Source organism: Rhinoraja longicauda, chromosome 24 (genome assembly GCF_053455715.1).
Source record: "Rhinoraja longicauda isolate Sanriku21f chromosome 24, sRhiLon1.1, whole genome shotgun sequence".
NCBI classification, from domain to species: domain Eukaryota; kingdom Metazoa; phylum Chordata; class Chondrichthyes; order Rajiformes; family Arhynchobatidae; genus Rhinoraja; species Rhinoraja longicauda.
The window spans coordinates 18,395,322-18,415,566 of record NC_135976.1 but is presented as its reverse complement, the minus strand read 5'-3'; the positions used below and the strand labels follow the sequence as shown (position 1 = coordinate 18,415,566).

At 45.3% G+C, this 20,245-nt stretch overlaps 1 protein-coding gene across 4 annotated transcripts in view; it reads right to left on the bottom strand.

The window, feature by feature from the left end:
• Positions 1–20,245, bottom strand: part of kif21b (kinesin family member 21B) — a 122,725-nt gene that overhangs the window by 48,856 nt on the left and 53,624 nt on the right. For all 4 annotated transcript variants that reach the window (XR_013548849.1, XR_013548850.1, XR_013548851.1 and 1 more), the window contains exons 10-18: positions 15,853–15,916; positions 15,022–15,234; positions 13,211–13,286; positions 12,235–12,331; positions 8,567–8,755; positions 5,043–5,242; positions 4,492–4,599; positions 3,287–3,355; positions 2,406–2,632 (exon numbers count right to left, since the gene is read on the bottom strand). Coding sequence is in view for 1 of the 4 variants with exons in the window: in XM_078420724.1 (XP_078276850.1) it covers positions 2,406–2,632; positions 3,287–3,355; positions 4,492–4,599; positions 5,043–5,242; positions 8,567–8,755; positions 12,235–12,331; positions 13,211–13,286; positions 15,022–15,234; positions 15,853–15,916 (1,243 nt within the window). In the remaining 3 variants the exon portion in view is untranslated. The remainder of the gene's footprint in view (positions 1–2,405; positions 2,633–3,286; positions 3,356–4,491; positions 4,600–5,042; positions 5,243–8,566; positions 8,756–12,234; positions 12,332–13,210; positions 13,287–15,021; positions 15,235–15,852; positions 15,917–20,245) is intronic.

Below are 20,245 nucleotides of genomic sequence, written 5' to 3'. Positions count from 1 at the left end.
ATAAGTTTTACTCTGCAAATGGAAAGGCAGAAGGGAAAATCGGAAGTGTCAGTATTACAGTATAGCAAAGGGGATTACAGAGGCATGAGGCAGGAGCTGGCCAAAATTGACTGGAAGGAGGCCCTAGCAGGGAAGACGGTAAAACAGCAATGGCAGGTATTCCTGGGAATAATGCAGAGGTTGCAGGATCAATTTATCCCAAAGAGGCGGAAAGACTCTAAGGGGAGTAAGAGACACCTGTGGCTGACAAGGGAAGTCAAGGACAGCATAAAAATTAAGGAGAGGAAGTATAACATAGCAGAGAAGAATGGGAAGACAGAGGATTGGGACTCTTTTAAAGAGCAACAAAAGTTAACTAAAAAGGCAATAAGGGGAGAAAAGATGAGTATTGGTAAACTAGCCAATAATATAAAGGAGGATAGCAAAAGTTTTTTTAGGTACATGAAGAGGAAAAAAATAGTCAAGGCAAATGTGGGTCCCTTGAAGACAGAAGCAGGGGAATTTATTATGGGGAACAAAGAAATGGCAGACGAGTTAAACCGTTACTTTGGATCTGTGTTTACTGAGGAGGATACACACAATCTCCCAAATGTTCTAGGGGCCGGAGAACCTAGGGTGATGGAGGAACTGAAGGAAATCCACATTAGGCAGGAAATGGTTTTGGGTAGACTGATGGGACTGAAGGCTGATAAATCCCCAGGGCCTGATGGGCTGCATCCCAGGGTACTTAAGGAGGTGGCTCTAGAAATAGTGGAAGCATTGGAGATCATTTTTCAATGTTCTATAGATTCAGGATCAGTTCCTGTGGATTGGAGGATAGCAAATGTTATCCCACTTTTTAACAAAGGAGGGAGAGAGAAAACGGGTAATTATAGACCAGTTAGTCTGACATCAGTGGTGGGGAAGATGCTGGAGTCAATTATAAAAGACGAAATTGCTGAGCATTTGGATAGCAGTAACAGGATCATTCCGAGTCAGCATGGATTTACGAAGGGGAAATCATGCTTGACAAATCTACTGGAATTTTTTGAGGATGTAACTAGGAAAATTGACAGGGGAGAGTCAGTGGATGTGGTGTACCTCGACTTTCAGAAAGCCTTCGACAAGGTCCCACATAGGAGATTAGTGGGCAAAATTAGAGCACATGGTATTGGGGGTAGGGTACTGACATGGATAGAAAATTGGTTGACAGACAGAAAGCAAAGAGTGGGGATAAATGGGTCCCTTTCGGAATGGCAGGCAGTGACCAGTGGGGTACCGCAAGGTTCGGTGCTGGGACCCCAGCTATTTACGATAATGACTTAATGACTTAGATGAAGGGATTAAAAGTACCATTAGCAAATTTGCAGATGATACTAAGCTGGGGGGTAGTGTGAATTGTGAGGAAGATGCAATAAGGCTGCAGGATGACTTGGACAGGTTGTGTGAATGGGCGGATACATGGCAGATGCAGTTTAATGTAGATAAGTGTGAGGTTATTCACTTTGGAAGTAAGAATAGAAAGGCAGATTACTATCTGAATGGTGTCAAGTTAGGAAGAGGGGATGTTCAACGAGATCTGGGTGTCCTAGTGCATCAGTCACTGAAAGGAAGCATGCAGGTACAGCAGGCAGTGAAGAAAGCCAATGGAATGTTGGCCTTCATAACAAGAGGAGTTGAGTATAGGAGCAAAGAGGTCCTTCTACAGTTGTACCGGGCCCTGGTGAGACCGCACCTGGAGTACTGTGTGCAGTTTTGGTCTCCAAATTTGAGGAAGGATATTCTTGCTATTGAGGGCGTTCACTAGGTTAATTCCCGGAATGGCGGGACTGTTGTATGTTGAAAGGCTGGAGCAATTAGGCTTGTATACACTGGAATTTAGAAGGATGAGGGGGGATCTTATTGAAACATATAAAATAATTAGGGGATTGGACACATTAGAGGCAGGAAACATGTTCCCAATGTTGGGGGAGTCCAGAACAAGGGGCCACAGTTTAAGAATAAGGGGTAGGCCATTTAGAACGGAGATGAGGAAGAACTTTTTCAGTCAGAGAGTGGTGAAGGTGTGGAATTCTCTGCCTCAGAAGGCAGTGGAGGCCAGTTCGTTGGATGCTTTCAAGAGAGAGCTGGATAGAGCTCTTAAGGATAGCGGAGTGAGGGGGTATGGGGAGAAGGCAGGAACGGGGTACTGATTGAGAGTGATCAGCCATGATCGCATTGAATGGCGGTGCTGGCTCGAAGGGCTGAATGGCCTACTCCTGCACCTATTGTCTATTGTCTATAACATGGTGCCCAAAACTGAACACAATACACTCAACGTGGCCTCACCAACGTCTTATATAACTGCACGCTCTCCAGCACAATGGCTCCAAGGAACAAAGTCCTATTGTTCATCTTTAACGATCTGTTGTTGCTTCTGTGCTTACCTGACTGTTCTGGTTCCATTCACCGCAGAAACGGTTTCATTCCAAGCAGCATTTAACTTTTTGTTCCACTGTTTAACGATATTGGACACGGACTTGGAGGCCGACTCTGCCTCTGAAGAAGTACTGGCTGACAGTTCCATACCCGAATCCAAGATAGTCTGCTTACGGTTTACACGACCCGCAACTCGGTTGGACATGGGCTTAGCTAATCTTCGTAGAGCGCTGACCTAAACATGAAACAAAAGCATTGAATAGCAGAAATGTCAAAAGACGAGGACTTGTTTAAGATGCTGGTTTACACCGAAGATAGACACAAAATGCTGGAGTAACCCCATTAGCTTTACCAGTTGATTAGATATGATAAATGGAACAGAACTCGCCCTTGCCGAATTTTGAAGTTACACTTTCAATCAACTGTATAGCGTGTAGGAAGGAACAGTAAATGCTGGTTTCCAACAAAGATAGACACAAAATGCTGGAGTAATTCAGCAGGACAGGCAGCATCTCTGGATGGAAGGAATGGGTGACATTTCGGAGCAAGACCCTTCTTCAGACTGGAGGTTAATTTAGTCAGATACAGCGTGGAAGAAGGCCCTTCAGCCCAGAACCGCACACACAGATCTGACTTCCAATGCAATTTCAATTTTCACTTGCCGCTGCAGCCAGCAAGCACGTCTCCATGCATTCCAAGACTCACTGTCGCTTTTCCATGTAAATAAATTGCAAATCTAAAACCCTATTGTACAATGCCAGCAACAGACCAAGAAAAATTATTCTGTAAGTCTGTAAAAAGCTGAACCACCCCCTCCCCCCAAAGCATGTTAAACTGATGTTGACAATCACTCAATACCAATTTGGGTCATTAAAGGCAAGTTGCTGACCTCTTGTGTTTTCCGGCGTAGCACAAGTTCCTGTTGCCGCTTTTGGGACTCCAAAGTTCGAATTTGGTACTGAAATTCAAAGAAAAATCTTTAGACTAGTTGGCCGGAAAGGCATATTACGTCAGAAATCTTTGTGGGTGGTGGTGGAGGGTGATGCTGGGCAACTATGTGCAGACCTTGCGGTAAGAGGTCCAAGATCTCATAGACAACAGAGGATGGAGCCGATGAGGACTGACGCGACCGGCGTGGAGCGACGGTAGGAGAGGGAACCGGGGTCTGGCCAACCGCACCCTCAAGATCAGCTGTGGGATGAGCCTCCGGGGCATGAAGGTGGGCGGGCGAGGAACGGGATGTCGCGTCCAAGGAAGGCGATCGCTGGAGGCCCACAGCAGCCTGGGACTCACTTGTATTGGGCGCTGGTCATACGAACTGGAGTGCGGAAAGGACTTAGAAAATGGCGGCAAAACTTGGCGCCACTTGCATGCGGGGGGAAAGATTTAATCGGGATATGGTAAATGCACAGAATCCTTTCGCCAGAGTAGGGGAATCGAGAACCGGAGGACATAGGTTTACGGTGAGGATGAAATGATTTAATAGGAATAGACAATAGGTGCAGGAGGAGGCCATTCGGCCCTTCGAGCCAGCACCGCCATTCAATATGATCATGGCTGATCATTCTCAATCTGTACCCCATTCCTGCCTTCTCCCCATACCCCCTGACTCCGCTATCCTTAAGAGCTCTATCTGGCTCTCTCTTGAATGCATTCAGAGAATTGGCCTCCACTGCCTTCTGAGGCAGAGAATTCCACAGATTCACAACTCTCTGACTGAAAAAGTTTTTCCTCATCTCAGTTCCAAATGGCCTACCCCTTGTTCTTAAACTGTGGCCCTGAATAGGAACCGGAGGGGCAACTTTATTTTCAACAGAGGGTGGTGGCTGTATGGAATGAGATGCCAGAGGAGGTAGTTGAGGTAGGGACTATCGCAACGTTTAAGAAACATTTAGACAGGTACATGGATAGGAAAGGTTAAGAGGGATAAGGGCCAAACGCAGGCAGGTGGGTTTAGCGTAGATGGGGCATGCTGGTCGGTGTGGGCTGAAGGGCCTGTTTCCACACTATGACTCTGTGATGCTGAAGGGCACGTTTTGGGTCGGGATCTTTTTTCAGACCCCGTTCACGTTCTCTCCGTCCTTTACTCCTCACTTCTTGTCGACGCTGTTCCTTTTTCAGCTGTGCGATTTCACGGTTCCTCTTGCTTTCGATCATCCTCATTCGCTGCTGGTCGTCCCTCATCTGTTTCATCAGAGTCACCTAACGAAACAAAATTGCAGGAGGAAAAGAAATCCAAGTCTTTAGTAACGAGGTGATGGGAATAGGTTGTCACAACTGTGACGGGCGGCACAGTGGCGCAGCGGTAGAGTTGCTGTCTCACTGCCCCAGAGACCCGGATTCGATCCTGACTACAGGTGTCGTCTGTACAGAGTTTGTACGTTCTCCCTGTGACCGTGTGGATTTTCTCCGTGTGCTCCGGTTTCCTCCCACATCCCAAAGACATGCAGGTTTGTAGGTTGATTGGCCTTTGCACGTTGCCTCTAGTGTGGATGAGAAAGTGGGATAACATAGAACTAGTGTGAACTAGTGTGAATGGTCGGCGTGGACTTGGTGGGCCGAAGGGCTTGTTTCCATGCTGCATCTTTCAATCAATCAATTCCAGCACCTGCAGTCTCTGTGGCTGCAAGCAAAGGAAGTTTTACCTTGGTCTTCCTCATTTCAGCCACTTCATTCTGCAGTTTCCTCAGCTCCCGTTCGTAGCGAGTTTGATTTTTGAGGAGGCGTGCGTGTTCTTTCTGGGCTGTCTGCAGTTTCTGGAGCTCTCGGTTCATCTCCTTTAGTTTTTTCTCGTAGTCTGCTTTAATCTTGCCGGCTCTCTCTTCCGTGTTGCACTCCATAGAACCTGAAGCAAAACCAGAACAACTATTCAACTATTTACCAACTTAAAATGCAAGCTAAATATAGAATGTTAGCATGGCATTGTGGTGTACTGATGTGGTGGATGTAATGTAACCTACGTGAGTCCACAATTTTGGAGGTTCCTTATTGTTGAGAAGTTGCAAGAACAGAGGGATGGGTAGAGAGAAAACTAGATCTCATGTTGAGTTTCAGATCACTCGTCCAAGACCATCTATTCAGTCTGAAAAAGGGTCCCGACCCGAAACCTCACCTATCCATGTTCTCCGGAGATGCTCAGTTACTCCAGCACTTAGTGTTTCTTTTTGTAAACCAGCATCTGCAATTCCTTGTTTCTACTCTGTATCATATGCCTTCGTTATCCAATTGCTTGTTCTCCTGGTGTATCTGGCAGAGTAGACTTGATGGGCCGAATGGCCTAATTCTGCTCCTATCACTTCTGACCTGACCCAACTTTGGACTTCATTAGAAGTTATGAAACCACCGGCGATACGCAAAATTAAAGGAATGAATTAACCCGACGCACATCTAGAAACAGGAAGGCTTCTGCACAGCAAGAAGCCAGAGATTGTAATAGTGGTTCTTTAGACTGTGGTGGTCCTTGTAATTATTCTCCGCAGAGCAGAGGAACAAAGAAACTACTGGTTTTTAGAAGCAGAGATTACTACCAGAAGTAAAACAAGTCAGCTAGCTTCTAATAATGCTTCAAAACAATTTTCTATATTGTAATTATATCTGCTATATATATATGTTTTTTAAACAAAAGTTAAGAGATCAACAAAAAGAACGTTGAAAACAGCTTTATCAATGATAGATGCTAAACCTACATATTTTTCTTTAAAAAATAATTCCTGAAATTACACTGCTATGAATCACCAAATTGAAGACGTTTCAAAAGATTCCTTTTCTTGCCCTCTGTTTCCCACTGTGGTGGCACAGCTGGTAGAGCTGCTGCCTCACCGCGCCAGAGACCTGGGTTCCATCCCGGCCTCGGGTGCTGTCTGCGAGACGTTTGCACGTTTTCCATTGACCGCGTGGATTTCCTCCGGGTGTTCCGGTTTCCTCCCATGTCCCAAATTTGTGCAGGTTTTGCAAGTTAATTGGATTCTGTAAATTGCCCCGAGTGTGTAGATGAGAAAGTGAGATAAGATAGTACTAGTGAGAACGGATGATCGATGGCCGGCGTGGAATCAGTGGCTGAAGGGCCTGTTTCCATTCTGTAGCTCTATAACACTAAACTGCCTTGTGTGTAGTTAAGGGGTAGAATGTGGGGGAGTTGATGGGAATTTGGAGAGAATAAAATGGGTTGAGTGCAGGATTAGTTGGAGGTTTGTACGGACAAGATGGGCCCGTTTCCATGCTATATATAGGCAATGTGCAGCAACTTTGCTTCCTTCCCTTCTCTTTTCTTTCTCTTTACCACCCTCCCACAGCTCGTGGATACATGGGATTGCAAGAACCAACTTGGCCAACGTTTAGGATTACAGAACTGAAGCTGCAGATGCTATCAACCTCCAAGGGAAAGTGTGCCCAGGTATGTGTGAGAGTTGATCTTTAGTCTTTAGTGATGCAGAGAAGAAACAGGCCCTTCGGCCCACCGAATCCACGCTGGCTTGCGATCACCCCGTACACTAACACTATCCTACACACTAGGGAAATTTTACGATCTTACCAAAGCCAATTAACCTATAAACCTGCACGTCTTTGGAAAGTGGGAGGAGACCAGAGCACCCGGAGGAAACGCACAAGGTCGCAGGGATAACGTACAAACTCCGTACAGACAGCATCCGTAGTCAGGATCGAACCCTGGCCTCTGTCGCTGTAAGGCAGCAACTTTACCGCTGCGCCACTGTGCCACTCCACGCGATGGTTGATTTGTGCAATACTGCACAATAGATGCATGTGAAACAGGAGCCCCCTCTTTATACAAAACACAAAGTGCTGGAAGAACTCAGCGGGTCAGCCAGCATCTGCAGTAGGAATGAACAGACGATGGCAAGAGGAGGAAAAGGTTAGGAAAGGGAGGTGGATGGACAAAACTCCAGCATCTCCAGTGTCGTGTGAGTCCATGTTTATAGCTCTTCGATACGAAAAATGTGATGATCAATTGATTGTATATGTACAAGCTGGAAAGAGTGCAGAGAAGATTTATGAAGATATTGCCCGGACTCAAGGGCCTGAGCTGTAGGGAGAAGTTGGACAGGCTAGGACTTTATTCCTTGGAGCCCAGGAGGCTGGGGGGTCATCATGTAGAGGTATATAAAATCATGAGGGGAATAGATAGGGTGAATGCACAGAATATTTTGCCCAGAGTAGGGGAATAAAGATCCAGAGGACATAGGTTTAAGGTGAGGGTGGAAAGATTTAAAATGAACCCGAGGAGCAACTTTCTGCCATATATGGGAGGGGCTGCCAAAGGAGGTAGTTGAGGCAGGTACTATCACAATGATGAGAAAACATTTGGACAGGTACGTGGATAGGATAGGTTTAGAGTGATACGGGCCAAATGCAGGCAGGTGGGGCTAGTGCAGATGGGGAAATGTTGGTTGATAAAGGGTAGAACATTTAGTGCAAGATAAAAGTCCAGTAAAGTCTGATTAAAGACAGTCATAGTCTCCATTGAGGTAGATGGTCAGGACCCCTCTCTGGTTGGTGATCGGATGTTTCAGTTGCCTGAATACAGCGAGGAAGAAACTATCCCTGAATCTGGAGATATGTGCTTTCCCACTTCAGTACCTCTTGTCTGACGGGAGAGAGGAAAAGAGGAAGTGACCGGGCTGAGACTTGCAATATGGGAAAAGAAACAATGCAAACATTCACTGCTCTTTCTCATTGTCAACATGGTACTTTGTTAACAATAAAGTTGTGAACAATTGATTGTGATCAATTGATTGAATGATACAGCATGGAAACAGGCCCTTCGGCCCACCAAGTCCACACCGACCATTGGTCACCCGTTCACACTAGTTCTACATTACCCCACTTTTCGTATCCACTCCCTACACACTAGGGGCAATTTACAGAAGCCAACTAACCTACAAACCCGCCGTCTTTGGGATTTGGGAGCGCTCGGACGAAACTCACGCGGTCAAAGGGAGAAGGTGCAAACTCCACACAGTCAGCATCCGAACTAGGATCTCCGGCACTGTGAGGCAGCGGCTCTTCCAGCTGCGTCTTCGTGAATATATAGCTTTAATTGAATATATTTTGAAAACATGCAATGTGGGAGAAGAAATTATGCAAAATTCAGGGCTCTTTCTCAGTCAATGGTCACTTTGTTAGTGGTAAATTTGTGAATAAGTAACTTTACCGAGGTTCTTCAGAACACGGTCTCTTTCCTGTTGCGTGTCCCGGATTTTGTTCTGCAGGAGGATAAGTTTTTCCTCGTATTGTTGCTTCAATATTTGCAATCGTCGCTGGCTGTTCTCAAGCTCATCGATCAGTTTCTGCTTGATTTCAATCTCACAGGTAATTTCAGCAAAATCAGCCTGATAATTTACTGTGAACAAAACAAAGAAACAAGGGAGAGATTACTTCACACACGTTATCAAAAGCTTTCGAGGCAGTGCGACAGGTTTAAAAATGTTAAAACCTTTGACAGAATCCAATTAAACAAATGAGTCTGAAGAAGGGTTTCGACCTGAAACGTCACCCATTCCTTCTCTCCAGAGATGCTGCCTGTCCTGCTGAGTTAATCCAGCATTTTGTGTCTGTCTTCGGTTTAAACAAATGAAAAGGTAGTCTCACGCGTCCATCTCACACGCTAAAGAATGGCTTGTATTCACTGGAATTTAGAAGGATGAGAGGGGATATAGAAGCATATAAAATTATTAAGGGATTGGACAGACCAGATGCAGGAAAAATGTTCCCGATGTTGGGGGAGTCCAGAACCAGGGGTCACAGTTGAAGAATAAGGGGTAGGCCATTTAGGACTAAGATGAGGAAAAACGTTTTCACCCAGAGACTTGTGAATCTGTAGAATTCTCTACCACAGAAGGCAGTGGAGGCCAATTCACTGGATGTATTCAGCGAGAGTTGGATATAGCTCTTCGGGCTAACGGAATCAAGGGATATGGGGAGAAAACATGAACTGGGTACTAATTCTGGATGATCAGCCAAGCACCGCCATTCAATATGATCATGGCTGATCATCTAAAACAGTACCCTGTTCCTGCGTTTTCCCCATATCCCTTAATTCCTTTAGCCTGAAGAACTAAATCTAATTCTCTCTTGAAAATGTCCAGTGAATTGACCTCCACTGCCTTCTGTGGCAGAGAATTCCTCAGAGTCACAATTCTCTGGGTGAAGACATTTTTACACATCTCAGTCCTAAATGGCCTACCCCGTATTCTTAAACTGTGACCCCTGGTTCTGGACTCCCCCAACATCGGGAATATTTTTGCTGCATCTAGCCTGTCCAATCCTTTAAGAATTTTATATGTTTCTACAAGATCTCCTCTCATCCTTCTAAATTCGAGTGAATACAAGCCCAGTCGCTCCATTCTTTCACCATATGACAGTCCTGCCATCCCAGGAATTAACCTGGTGAACCTACGCTGCACTCCCTCAATAGCAATAATGCTCTTCCTCAAATTAGGAGACCAAAATTGCATACAATACTCCAGGTGCGGTCTCGCCAGGGCCCTCTACAACTGCAGTAGGACCTCCTTGCTCCTAAACTCAAATCCTCTTGCAATGAGGGCCAATATGCCCTTAGCTTTCTTCACTGACTGCTCTACCTGCATGCTTACTTTCAGTGACTGATGTACAAGGACACCCAGGTTTTGTTGCACCTCCCCTTTTCCTAATCTGACACCATTCAGATAATAATCTGCCTTCCTGTTCTTGCCACCAAAGTGGATAACCTCACATTTATCCACATATGACTGCATCCGCCATGCATCTGCCCATTCACCCAACTTATCCAAGTCACCCTGCAGCCTCATAGCATCCTCATCGCAGCTCACACTGCCACTCAGCTTTGTGTCATCTGCATGTCACATTTAATTCCCTCGTCTAAATCGTTAATATATATTGTAAATAACTCGCAACCGAGCCTTGCGGCACCCCACTAGTCACTACTTGCCACTCTGAAAAGGACCTGTTAATTCCTACTCTTTGCTTCCTGTCTCTAATATCATGTGCTCTAATTTTGCACACTAATCTCTTGTGTGGGACCTTGTCAACGGCTTTTTGAAAGTCCAGATACACCACATCCACTGCCTCTCCCTTATCCATTCTACTTGTTACATCCTCAAAAAATTCCAGAAGATTAGTCAAGCATAATTTCCCCTTCACAAATCCATGCTGACTTTGACCGATCCCATCCCTGCTTTCCAAATGCGTTGCGATAATCAACTCCAGCATCTTCCCCACTACCAATGTAAGGCTAACTGGTCTATAATTCCCCGTTTTCAATCTCCCCCCTTTCTTAAAAAGTGGAGTTACATTGGTTACCCTCCAGTCCACATGAACTGATCCAGAGTTGAGAGAACATTGGAAAATTATCACCAATGCATCCATGATTTATAGGGCCACCTCCTTGAGTACTCTGGGATGCAAACCACCAGGCTCTGGGGATTTATCTGCCTTCAGTATTAACGGTTTACCTAATACCAATTCCTGACTAAACACATTAAGGGCAGCACATTGGCTCAGCAGTAGAGTTGCTGCCTTACACACTGGGTTCAATCCTGATCAAGGGTGCTGTCTGTACAATTTAACATTCTCCCTGTGACCGTGTGAGATTTCTCCGGTATCCTCCCACATTCCAAAAACATGCAGATTTGTAGGTTAATTGGCTTCGGTAAAATTGTCTCTAGTGCGTAGGATCGAACTAGTGTACAGGGTGACCGTTGGTCGGCGTGGACACAGTTTTTTTGTTTTTTTTAGTTTTAGAGATACAGCGCGGAAACAGGCCCTTCGGCCCACCGAGTCCGCGCCGACCAGCGATCCCCGCACATTAACACTATCCTACACACACTAGGGACAATTTTTACATTTACCCAGTCAATTAACCTACATACCTGTACGTCTTTGGAGTGTAGGAGGAAACCGAAGATCTCGGAGAAAACCCACGCAGGTCACGGGGAGAACGTACAAACTCCGTACAGACGGCGCCCGTAGTCAGGATCGAACCTGGGTCTCTAGCGCTGCATTCGCTGTAAGGCAGCAACTCTACCGCTGTGCCACCGTGCCGCCTGATGGCCCCTATTTCCAAACTAATCTAAATATTACAAGTTTTAGGCTATTGAAATAAGAATGTAGAAGCAAGGAACTACATTTGCTGCTTTACAAAAAAGGACACAAAGTACTGGAGTATCTCATCGGATCAGGCAGCATCTCTGAACAACATGGGTAAGTGATATCACAAAGTGCTGAAGAAGGGTCCGACCTGAAACATCACCTATCCATGTTCTCCAGAGATGCTGCCTGACTCATTGTGTTACTCCAGCACTTTCTGAAATAATGTTTTTCCATTTGCCTACAATGTACAATTAAAACAAACCACAGGTATAATCATACACATCAGGTATGTAAAGACACCTTTTAGAGCTTTTCATATTCATTCAGTTTCCAGCAATGACTGCACATAAAAGTAATACAAGTAGGTATTTAATTGTTCCATTGCTGATACATATTGACAACTAAACACTCTTACGCTAGTCCTCCTGCTAGTTTTACTGGTCGTATTCCTTCCTCCTCCACAGCCAACAATGGACCGTTGTGGGCTTTATGGTCATCAGTGCCGGCACTGGTCTGTTCCGCACCTTTCCGTATCTCTAGTTCCCCTGACTCTCAGTAAAGGGTGTTATCCCAAAACATCACCTATTCCTTTTCTCCAGAGATGCTGCCTGACCCGCTGAGTTACGTCAGCATTTTTTGTCGATTTTCGGTGTAAGCCAGCATCTACGGTTCCTTCCTGCACTCTTAACGAAGGGCCTGTTTCAGTTTTATGCAGCTCTAAGATGCCATTACCTTTCTCCTCTGATTCAGTATCCGTTTCATCCAGACTTCCATCACTGTCAAACTCCTCTTCATCTCCACCTTCCTCTTCTTCACAGCAACTTTCTTCCTGAGATGACAAAAGGATGAGAAGTAACAGGGTGGAAATGTCCATCACGAGAGGGCACAGCTACAGTATATGGTGAGAGGGACAAAGTTTAATGGAGATGGGCTTTTTTACACAGCGAATGGTAGATGCCTGGAACACGTTGCCAGGGGTAGTGGTGGAGGCAGATACAACCGTGGTGTTTAAGAGGCTTTTAGGTAGGCACATGGATATGCAGGGAATAGAGGGATATGGATCATGTGCAGGCAGATGAGATCAGTTTAACTTCGCATCGTGTCCGGTGCAAACACTAAGGGCCGAAGGGCCCGTTCCTGTGCTGTGCCATGTAGAAACAAATAACTACAGATGCTGGTTTATACCAAAAATAGACACAAAGTGCTGGAGGAACTTTGCGGGTCAGGTAGCATCTCTGAATCAAAGGACTTGACTCAAAACGTCATCCATTCATGTTCTCCAGAGATGCTGCCTGACCGGCTGAGTTACTCCACAACTTGAGGTCTTTTTTTGTAAACCAGCATCTGCAGTTCCTTGTATCTATACAAGAACATCAGCAGCGGCACAGTGGCTCAGCGGTAGAGTTGCTGCCTTACAGTGCCAAAGACCCGGATACAATCCTGACCGCGGGAGCTGCCTGTGTGAGTTCGTACTTTCTCGCTGTGACCACATGGATTTTCTCGGGGTGCTCCGGTTTCCTCCCACATTACAAAGACGTGCAGGTTTATAGGTTAATTGGCCTCCGTAAATTGTCCCTAATGTGTAGGATAGAACTATTGTACAGGGTGATCGCTGGTCGATGTAGACCCGGTGGGCTGAAGGGCCTGTTCCACTCTGTATCTCTAAACTAAACATTAATTTCTTTTCAGGTTCTTTGCTTTTCTGTACCTCTTCTGCTTCATTGTCATCTGTCTCTTCCCAATTCTCCGTCGTTACATTTCTTCTTCTTTTCTCTTTCTCTGGACTGTTAAGGAATAAGGGATGAGTAAATACATTCCAGGAAAATATTTTTAAAATGTGGGTATCTGTCCAATTAATGGTCCATGTTTGTTATTTATAGTTCAATCGTTTTTTTCTTGTAAATGTGCGATATTGAAAATGCTTTTATAACTTATCAACACCACCATATTTTTCTTCTCAAGTACCAGTAATCAGATATGTATCAGACAATAGACAATAGGTGCAGGAGTAGGCCATTCGGCCCTTCGAGCCAGCACCGCCATTCAATGTGATCATGGCTGATCATTCTCAATCAGTACCCCGTTCCTGCCTTCTCCCCATACCCCCTGACTCCGCTATCCTTAAGAGCTCTATCTAGCTCTCTCTTGAATGCATTCAGAGAATTGGCCTCCGCTGCCTTCTGAGGTAGAGAATTCCACAGATTCACAACTCTCTGACTGAAAAAGTTTTTCCTCATCTCCGTTCTAAATGGCCTACCTCTTATTCTTAAACTGTGGCCCCTTGTTCTGGACTCCCCCAACATTGGGAACATGTTTCCTGCCTCTAACGTGTCCAACCCCTTAATAATCTTATAGGTTTCGATAAGATCCCCTTTCATCCTTCTAAATTCCAATATATACAAGCCTAGTCGCTCCAGTCTTTCAACATATGACAGTCCCGCCATATCCTCATTGGTGAAGATTAAAGTCGTAGCTTTTTGGTCACTTTAGGAAAGTTCATCAATGCCTTTACTCCCTCAGAAGATTGAGGAGATTAGATAGGTCGATGAATACTCTATCGACCTGTTACAGGTGTACGGTCGAGGCCGTACTGACTGGTTGAATACTCCAAATCACAAATCAAGCCACAGCAGGGCCTGCAAGTCAACACATGCAAATCGGGGATCTGAGGGATGATAGGCAATGATCTAGGGGTAGCACAGTGTCACAGCGGTAGGGCTGCTGCCTCACAGTGCCAGAGACCTGGGTTCGATCCAGTCCTCGGGTGCTGTCTGTGCCGAATTGGTACCTTCTCCCCTGTGACCGTGTGGGATTTCTCTTGTTTCCTCCCACACTCCAAAGACGTACAGGTCTGCAGGTTAATTGGCTTCGGTAAAGATTATAAATTGTTCCCAGCGTGTAGCAGAGAACTAGTGTAAGGGGTGATCGCTGGTCTGTGTGGACTCGATGGGCCGAAGGGCCTGTTTCCGTGCTGCATCTCTAAAGTCTAAATCCAGTCTATCAGAACTAACATCTTTTAATTACCTGGGCAACCCTTCAGCTCAAACTTCAGAGAAACCTATTCCTAAATAAAATTATTATTTAATAGCCAGTGCATTTTCATGCAAACGTGTCACATACATGGTCAGATATCAAAATAATGATATTTAACCTTTTAGAGATGATGACAGTATGTGCCGGTACAGCATACCTTCTCTGCTCAAAAGTTAAATGTCATTATTTCATTGTCCGGCCTCACAACACGCATGTTTATTAATCCCTGCTCTGGTTTCCCCTACACCTCAGAGACATGCGGGTTTGTTGGTTAATTGGCTTTGGTGAAAGTTGTAAATTGTCCCGAGTTTGTAGGAGAGTGCTAGTGTACGGAGGGGTCGTTGGGGTTGCTGGATTGCTGGTCGGTGGGTCCCGGGGGTAGAAGGGCCTGTTTCCGCGCTGTATCTCTAAACTCTAAAGTGCACGTCGGCAACTTTTAGTTCTACGATAAAAGCACTGCCAATAATAATATATGCACGCAATCACCTATTTTTTCTTTGTATCCTTTCTTTCTTCAGCAACTCCAAGTCCTTTTTTGCCAGTTCCACAACCTCAGAGGTATCGGATTCCAGAGAGGCGCCGAGATTTGCAGAGCAAGGCATGGGAGACAATCCCGCCGAATACGGAGACCTGGACGTCAGTCGAGAGACGCTACGACGAAGAGACTCATTCATGGCCTCACTCTCCAACAGCTTGGTCCTGAAACAGAGGGTCCTTTCCGTCACGGGGGGACTTTGACCAAAGAAAATCCAAAACAAAGCTCCAGAAGTCAAACAAACATTCACAGCAAGGGAAAGTTCAGGTCCACCACCAAATTTCCAGCCCCCTAGGTTTTAGAGCCTTTCTGGATTATCCGTTTTGCCGGACCAACAGAGGTCACGGCCTCCGAGAGGAGTCACACGGTACCAGAACAGTCCACATAAGCCGCCGAGGGACCGAGACACCGGTCCGCAAAGTCGGCCTCAGACGTCCGCAATAGGAATGAATCTGCCGGCTCTGACCTGGCTGGAATTCCAGAGCCACACGGGGCAAATTCAACCCCGCCGATCGGCCGTGGAAGTCCCAATGAGGTCGAGATCGGCGCCTCACCCGGCCTCAGCGACACATTTTCAGGGGGACTTTTGGAGGGAGGATTTCATGTGCGTTTCGTAATTTTGTTCATATCATCCATGATCGAATGGATGGCAGAGTAGACTTGAAGGGTCGAACGGCCTAATTCTGCTTCTACATCATATGGTTTTATTTTTCTGAGATGGTCAAGCAAGGGAATCTGCCACGACATATACAAAGTGCAGAGATTAAAATTCAGGGACCAACCTTAGATCCTGTATTTCCCGAATGTAATTTTGAATCAGCGCACCTATTTCTTCGTTGCCATCTCCTGCAGAGTACACATAGGAGAGAGCACAATTTGGGAAACAATGTTTAGTTTAGTTTATTATCATTGTCACGTGTTCCGAGGTACCGTGGAAAGCTTTTTTGTTGAGTCTACCCAGTCAGTGGAAAGAATGACTAGAAGCAATCCGTCCACAATGTGCAGGTACAGGATAAAAGGAATTATGTTCAGTGCAAGATAAAATCCAATGAAGTATGATCAAAAATTGGTACGTGGAGGTTTTTATTTCTTTTTAAAACAGTTAAATGGTAGCTAAATCAATGTAAATTAAAAGGTGCAATAAACACAAAATTTGGTTTCAGTTCCTTAAATCAGCATTCCACAATGCTTTTTATATATACCAATAGAGATGGTCACTCCCACATTGGTCTCTTCAGCCACAAGCGACGCTGCTCTAGCCGAGGTTTGGAGCAAGCAGCCAACATCTAGTCAATGGACAATAGGTGCAGGAGGAGGCCATTCGGCCCTTCGAGCCAGCACCACCATTCAATGTGATCATGGCTAATCATTCTCAATCAGTACCCCGTTCCTGCCTTCTCCCCATACCCCCTGACTCCGCTATCCTTAAGAGCTCTATCTAGCTCTCTTTTGAATGCATTCAGAGAATTGGCCTCCACTGCCTTTGAGGCAGAGAATTCCACAGATTCACAACTCTCTGACTGAAAAAGTTTTTCCTCATCTCCGTTCTAAATGGCCTACCCCTTATTCTTAAACTGTGGCCCCTAGTTCTGGACTCCCCCAACATTAGGAACATGTTTCCTGCCTCTAACGTGTCCAACACCTTAATAATCTTATATGTTTCGATAAGATCCCCTCTCATCCTTCTAAATTCCAGTGTATACAAGCCTAGCCGCTCCAGTCTTTCAACATATTCCATTCCGGGAATTAACCTAGTAAACCTACGCTGCACGCCCTCAATAGCAAGAATATCCTTCCTCAAATTTGGAGACCAAAACTGCACACAGTACTCCAGGTGTGGAATCATTGGGGTCCTATACAACTGCAGAAGGACCTCCTTGCTCCTATACTCAACTCCTCTTGTTATGGCCAACATTCCATTGGCTTTCTTCACTGCCTGCTGTACCTGCATGCTTCCTTTCAGTGACTGATGCACTAGGACACCAAGATCTCGTTGTACGTCCCCTTTTCCTAACTTGACATTCAGATAATAATCTGCCTTCTTATTCTTACCACCAAAGTGGATAACCTCACACTTATCCACATTAAACTGCATCTGCCATGCATCCGCCCACTCACACAACCTGTCCAAGTCACCCTGCAACCTCATAGCATCTTCCTCACAGCTCACACTACCACCCAGCTTTGTATCATCTGCAAATTTGCTAATGGTACTTTTAATCCCTTCATCCAAGTCATTAATGTATATTGTAAATAGCTGTGGTTCTAGCACCGAGCCTTGCGGTACCCCACTAGTCACTGCCTGCCATTCTGAAAGGGACCCATTTATCCCCACTCTTTGCTTTCTGTCTGTCAACCAATTTTCTATCCATGTCAGTACCCTACCTCCAATACCATGTACTCTAATTTTGCCCACTAGGATGCATCACCCATGGTCAGCCATGACCAGGGGGGGGCTGATAAGATATATATAAGATTCTTGGTCACAAGGAACTGCAAAAGCTGGGTTACAAATAAAGACAACATTTGCTGGAGTAACTTAGCGGGTCAGGATTTTCTCCAGAGATGCTGCCTGACCCATTGAGTTAGTCCAGCTTTTTGTGTCTGTCTTTGGTTTAAACCAGCATCTGCAGTTCCTCCCTACACACTCAATGACTATATTTCATTGCTGCTCACTGATCAGAGTGCCATATGGTCAAAGATCATGAACACCAAAGGCTAAGTCTGTTTTCCTCTCCACGGATGGAGCCCAGCCAACCAGGTATTCCAGCATTTTCTGCTTTCATTAAGCTTTGCGATGAACATTGTACAGGACAGCGCAGGAACAGGCCCTTTGGCCCACAACGTCTGTGCTGTACAAGATGCTAAGTTAAACTAATCTCTTCTGCCCGCGCATGATCCATACCCCTCCATTCCCTGCAAATCAGTGTGCCTATCCAAAATGCAACCATCGTATCTGTCTCCACCACTCCACCCATGGCACCCACCACTCTCTGTGCAAATCTTTCCCCACACGTCTCCTTTAAACATCCCCCTTTTCACCTGAAAGCTATGCCCTCTAGTCTTTGGCATCTCCATCCTGGGAAAAGGGTTCTGACTGCCTATCCTATCTCTGCCTCACATTGTTTTATATACTTTTATCAGGTTTGATAAACCACAACCTTTGACGTTCCAGAGAAAAAAATCTAAATCTGTCCAACAATCTCTTTGTAGCTAACAACCCCCTAATCCAGGCAGCGTTCTGGTAAACCTCCTCTGCATCCTCTCCAAAGCCACCACATCCTTCTTGTAATGGGGCGTTCAGGGTAGATTGAGTCCGGTAAATGCATTCATATACATTAGAAACATCCCGTGACTTCTGCTTTACGGTGAAATGCTCATTCCAGTCAGCAACAACTACAATCGGTCAGTTCTCTCTATTGATCAGTAATCTGGACTAACGGATCAATACATTCAGGTAAGAGCCAATAACATAATCAGCGAAACCAGCTTCAAAGATACACAGAAAATAGGTGCAGGATTAGGCTATTCGGCCCTTCGAGCCAGCACCGCCATTCAATGTGATCATGGCTGATCATCCACAATCAGTACCCCGTTCCTGCCCTTTCCCATATCCCTTGATTCTACTAGCCATAAGAGCTCTATCTAACTCTCTTTTGAATGCATCCAGTGAATTGGCCCCCACTGCCTTCCGAGGCAGAGAATTCCACAAATTCACAACTCTCTGGGTGAAGTGGTTTTTCTTCATCTCAGTTCTAAATGGCCTACCCCTTATTCTTAAACTGTGGTCCCTGGTTCTGGACTCCCCCAACATCGGGAACATGTTTCCTGCATCGACCCTGTCCAATCCCTTAATAATCTTATATGTTTCTATATGACCCCCTCTCATCCTTCTAAATTCCAGTGAATTCAAGCCCAGTCGTTCCATTCTTTCATCATACGACAGTCCAGCCATCCCGGGAATTAACCTCGTGAACCTACGCTACACTCCCTCAATAGCAATGTCCTTCCTCAAATTAGGAGACCAAAACTGCACACAATACTCCAGGTGTGGTCTCACCAGGGCCCTGTACAACTGCGGAAGGACCTCTTTGCTCCTATACTCAAATCCTCTCGTTACGAAGGCCAACATGCCATTAGCTATTCTCACTGCCTGCTGTACCTGCATGCTTACTTTCAGTGACTGATGTACAAGAACATCCAGGTCTCGTTGCACTTCCCCTTTTTCTAAACTGACACCATTCAGATAATAATCTGCCTTCTTGTTCTTGCCACCAAAGTGGATAACCTCACATTTATCCACATTATACTGTATCTGCCATGCATCTGCCCACTCACCCAACCTATCCAAGTCACCCTGCATCCTCATAGCATCCTCCTCACAGTTCACACTGCCACCCAGCTTTGTGTCATCTGTAAATGTGCTAATGTTACTTTTAATTCCTTCATCTAAATCATTAATATATATTGTATATAGCTGCGGTCCCAGCACTGAGCCTTGCGGCACCCCACTAGTCACTGCCTGCCATTCTGAAAGGGACCCGTTAATCCCTATTCTTTGTTTCCTGTCTGCCAACCAATTTTCTACCATGTCAATATCCTACCCCCAATACCATGTGTTCTAATTTTGCCCACTAATCTCCTTGTGTGGGACCTTATCAAAGGCTTCCTGAAAGTCCAGATACACTACATCCACTGGCTCTCCTTTATCCATTTTACTTGTTACATCCTCAAAAAATTCCCTAAGATTAGTCAAGCAAAATTTCCCCTTTCGTAAATCCATGCTGATTTGGACCGATCCTGTTACTGCTATCCAAATGCATCCTAATAATTTAATAATAGACTCCAGCATCTTCCCCACCACCGATGTCAGGCAAACTGGTCTATAATTATCTGCTTCATTTTAGAAAACCACTCAAAGATTACCTGAAAATAACAAGAGAAGATGGATAGTCAAAAAATACAAATGACTTGTACATCACAACCAATTCGCAGCGACGGTGACCAATGATTTAAATTATCACCTGCCAATTCCAAATCATTCCAAAAATTACAGCAATGAAATTACTGAAATTATTTTCTTTGAATTGTCTGAATGCTACTGGCTACCTCTTAATAAAACAACTGAAGGTTTGTGATGAACATGGAACAGAACAGTGCAGGAACAGGCCCTTC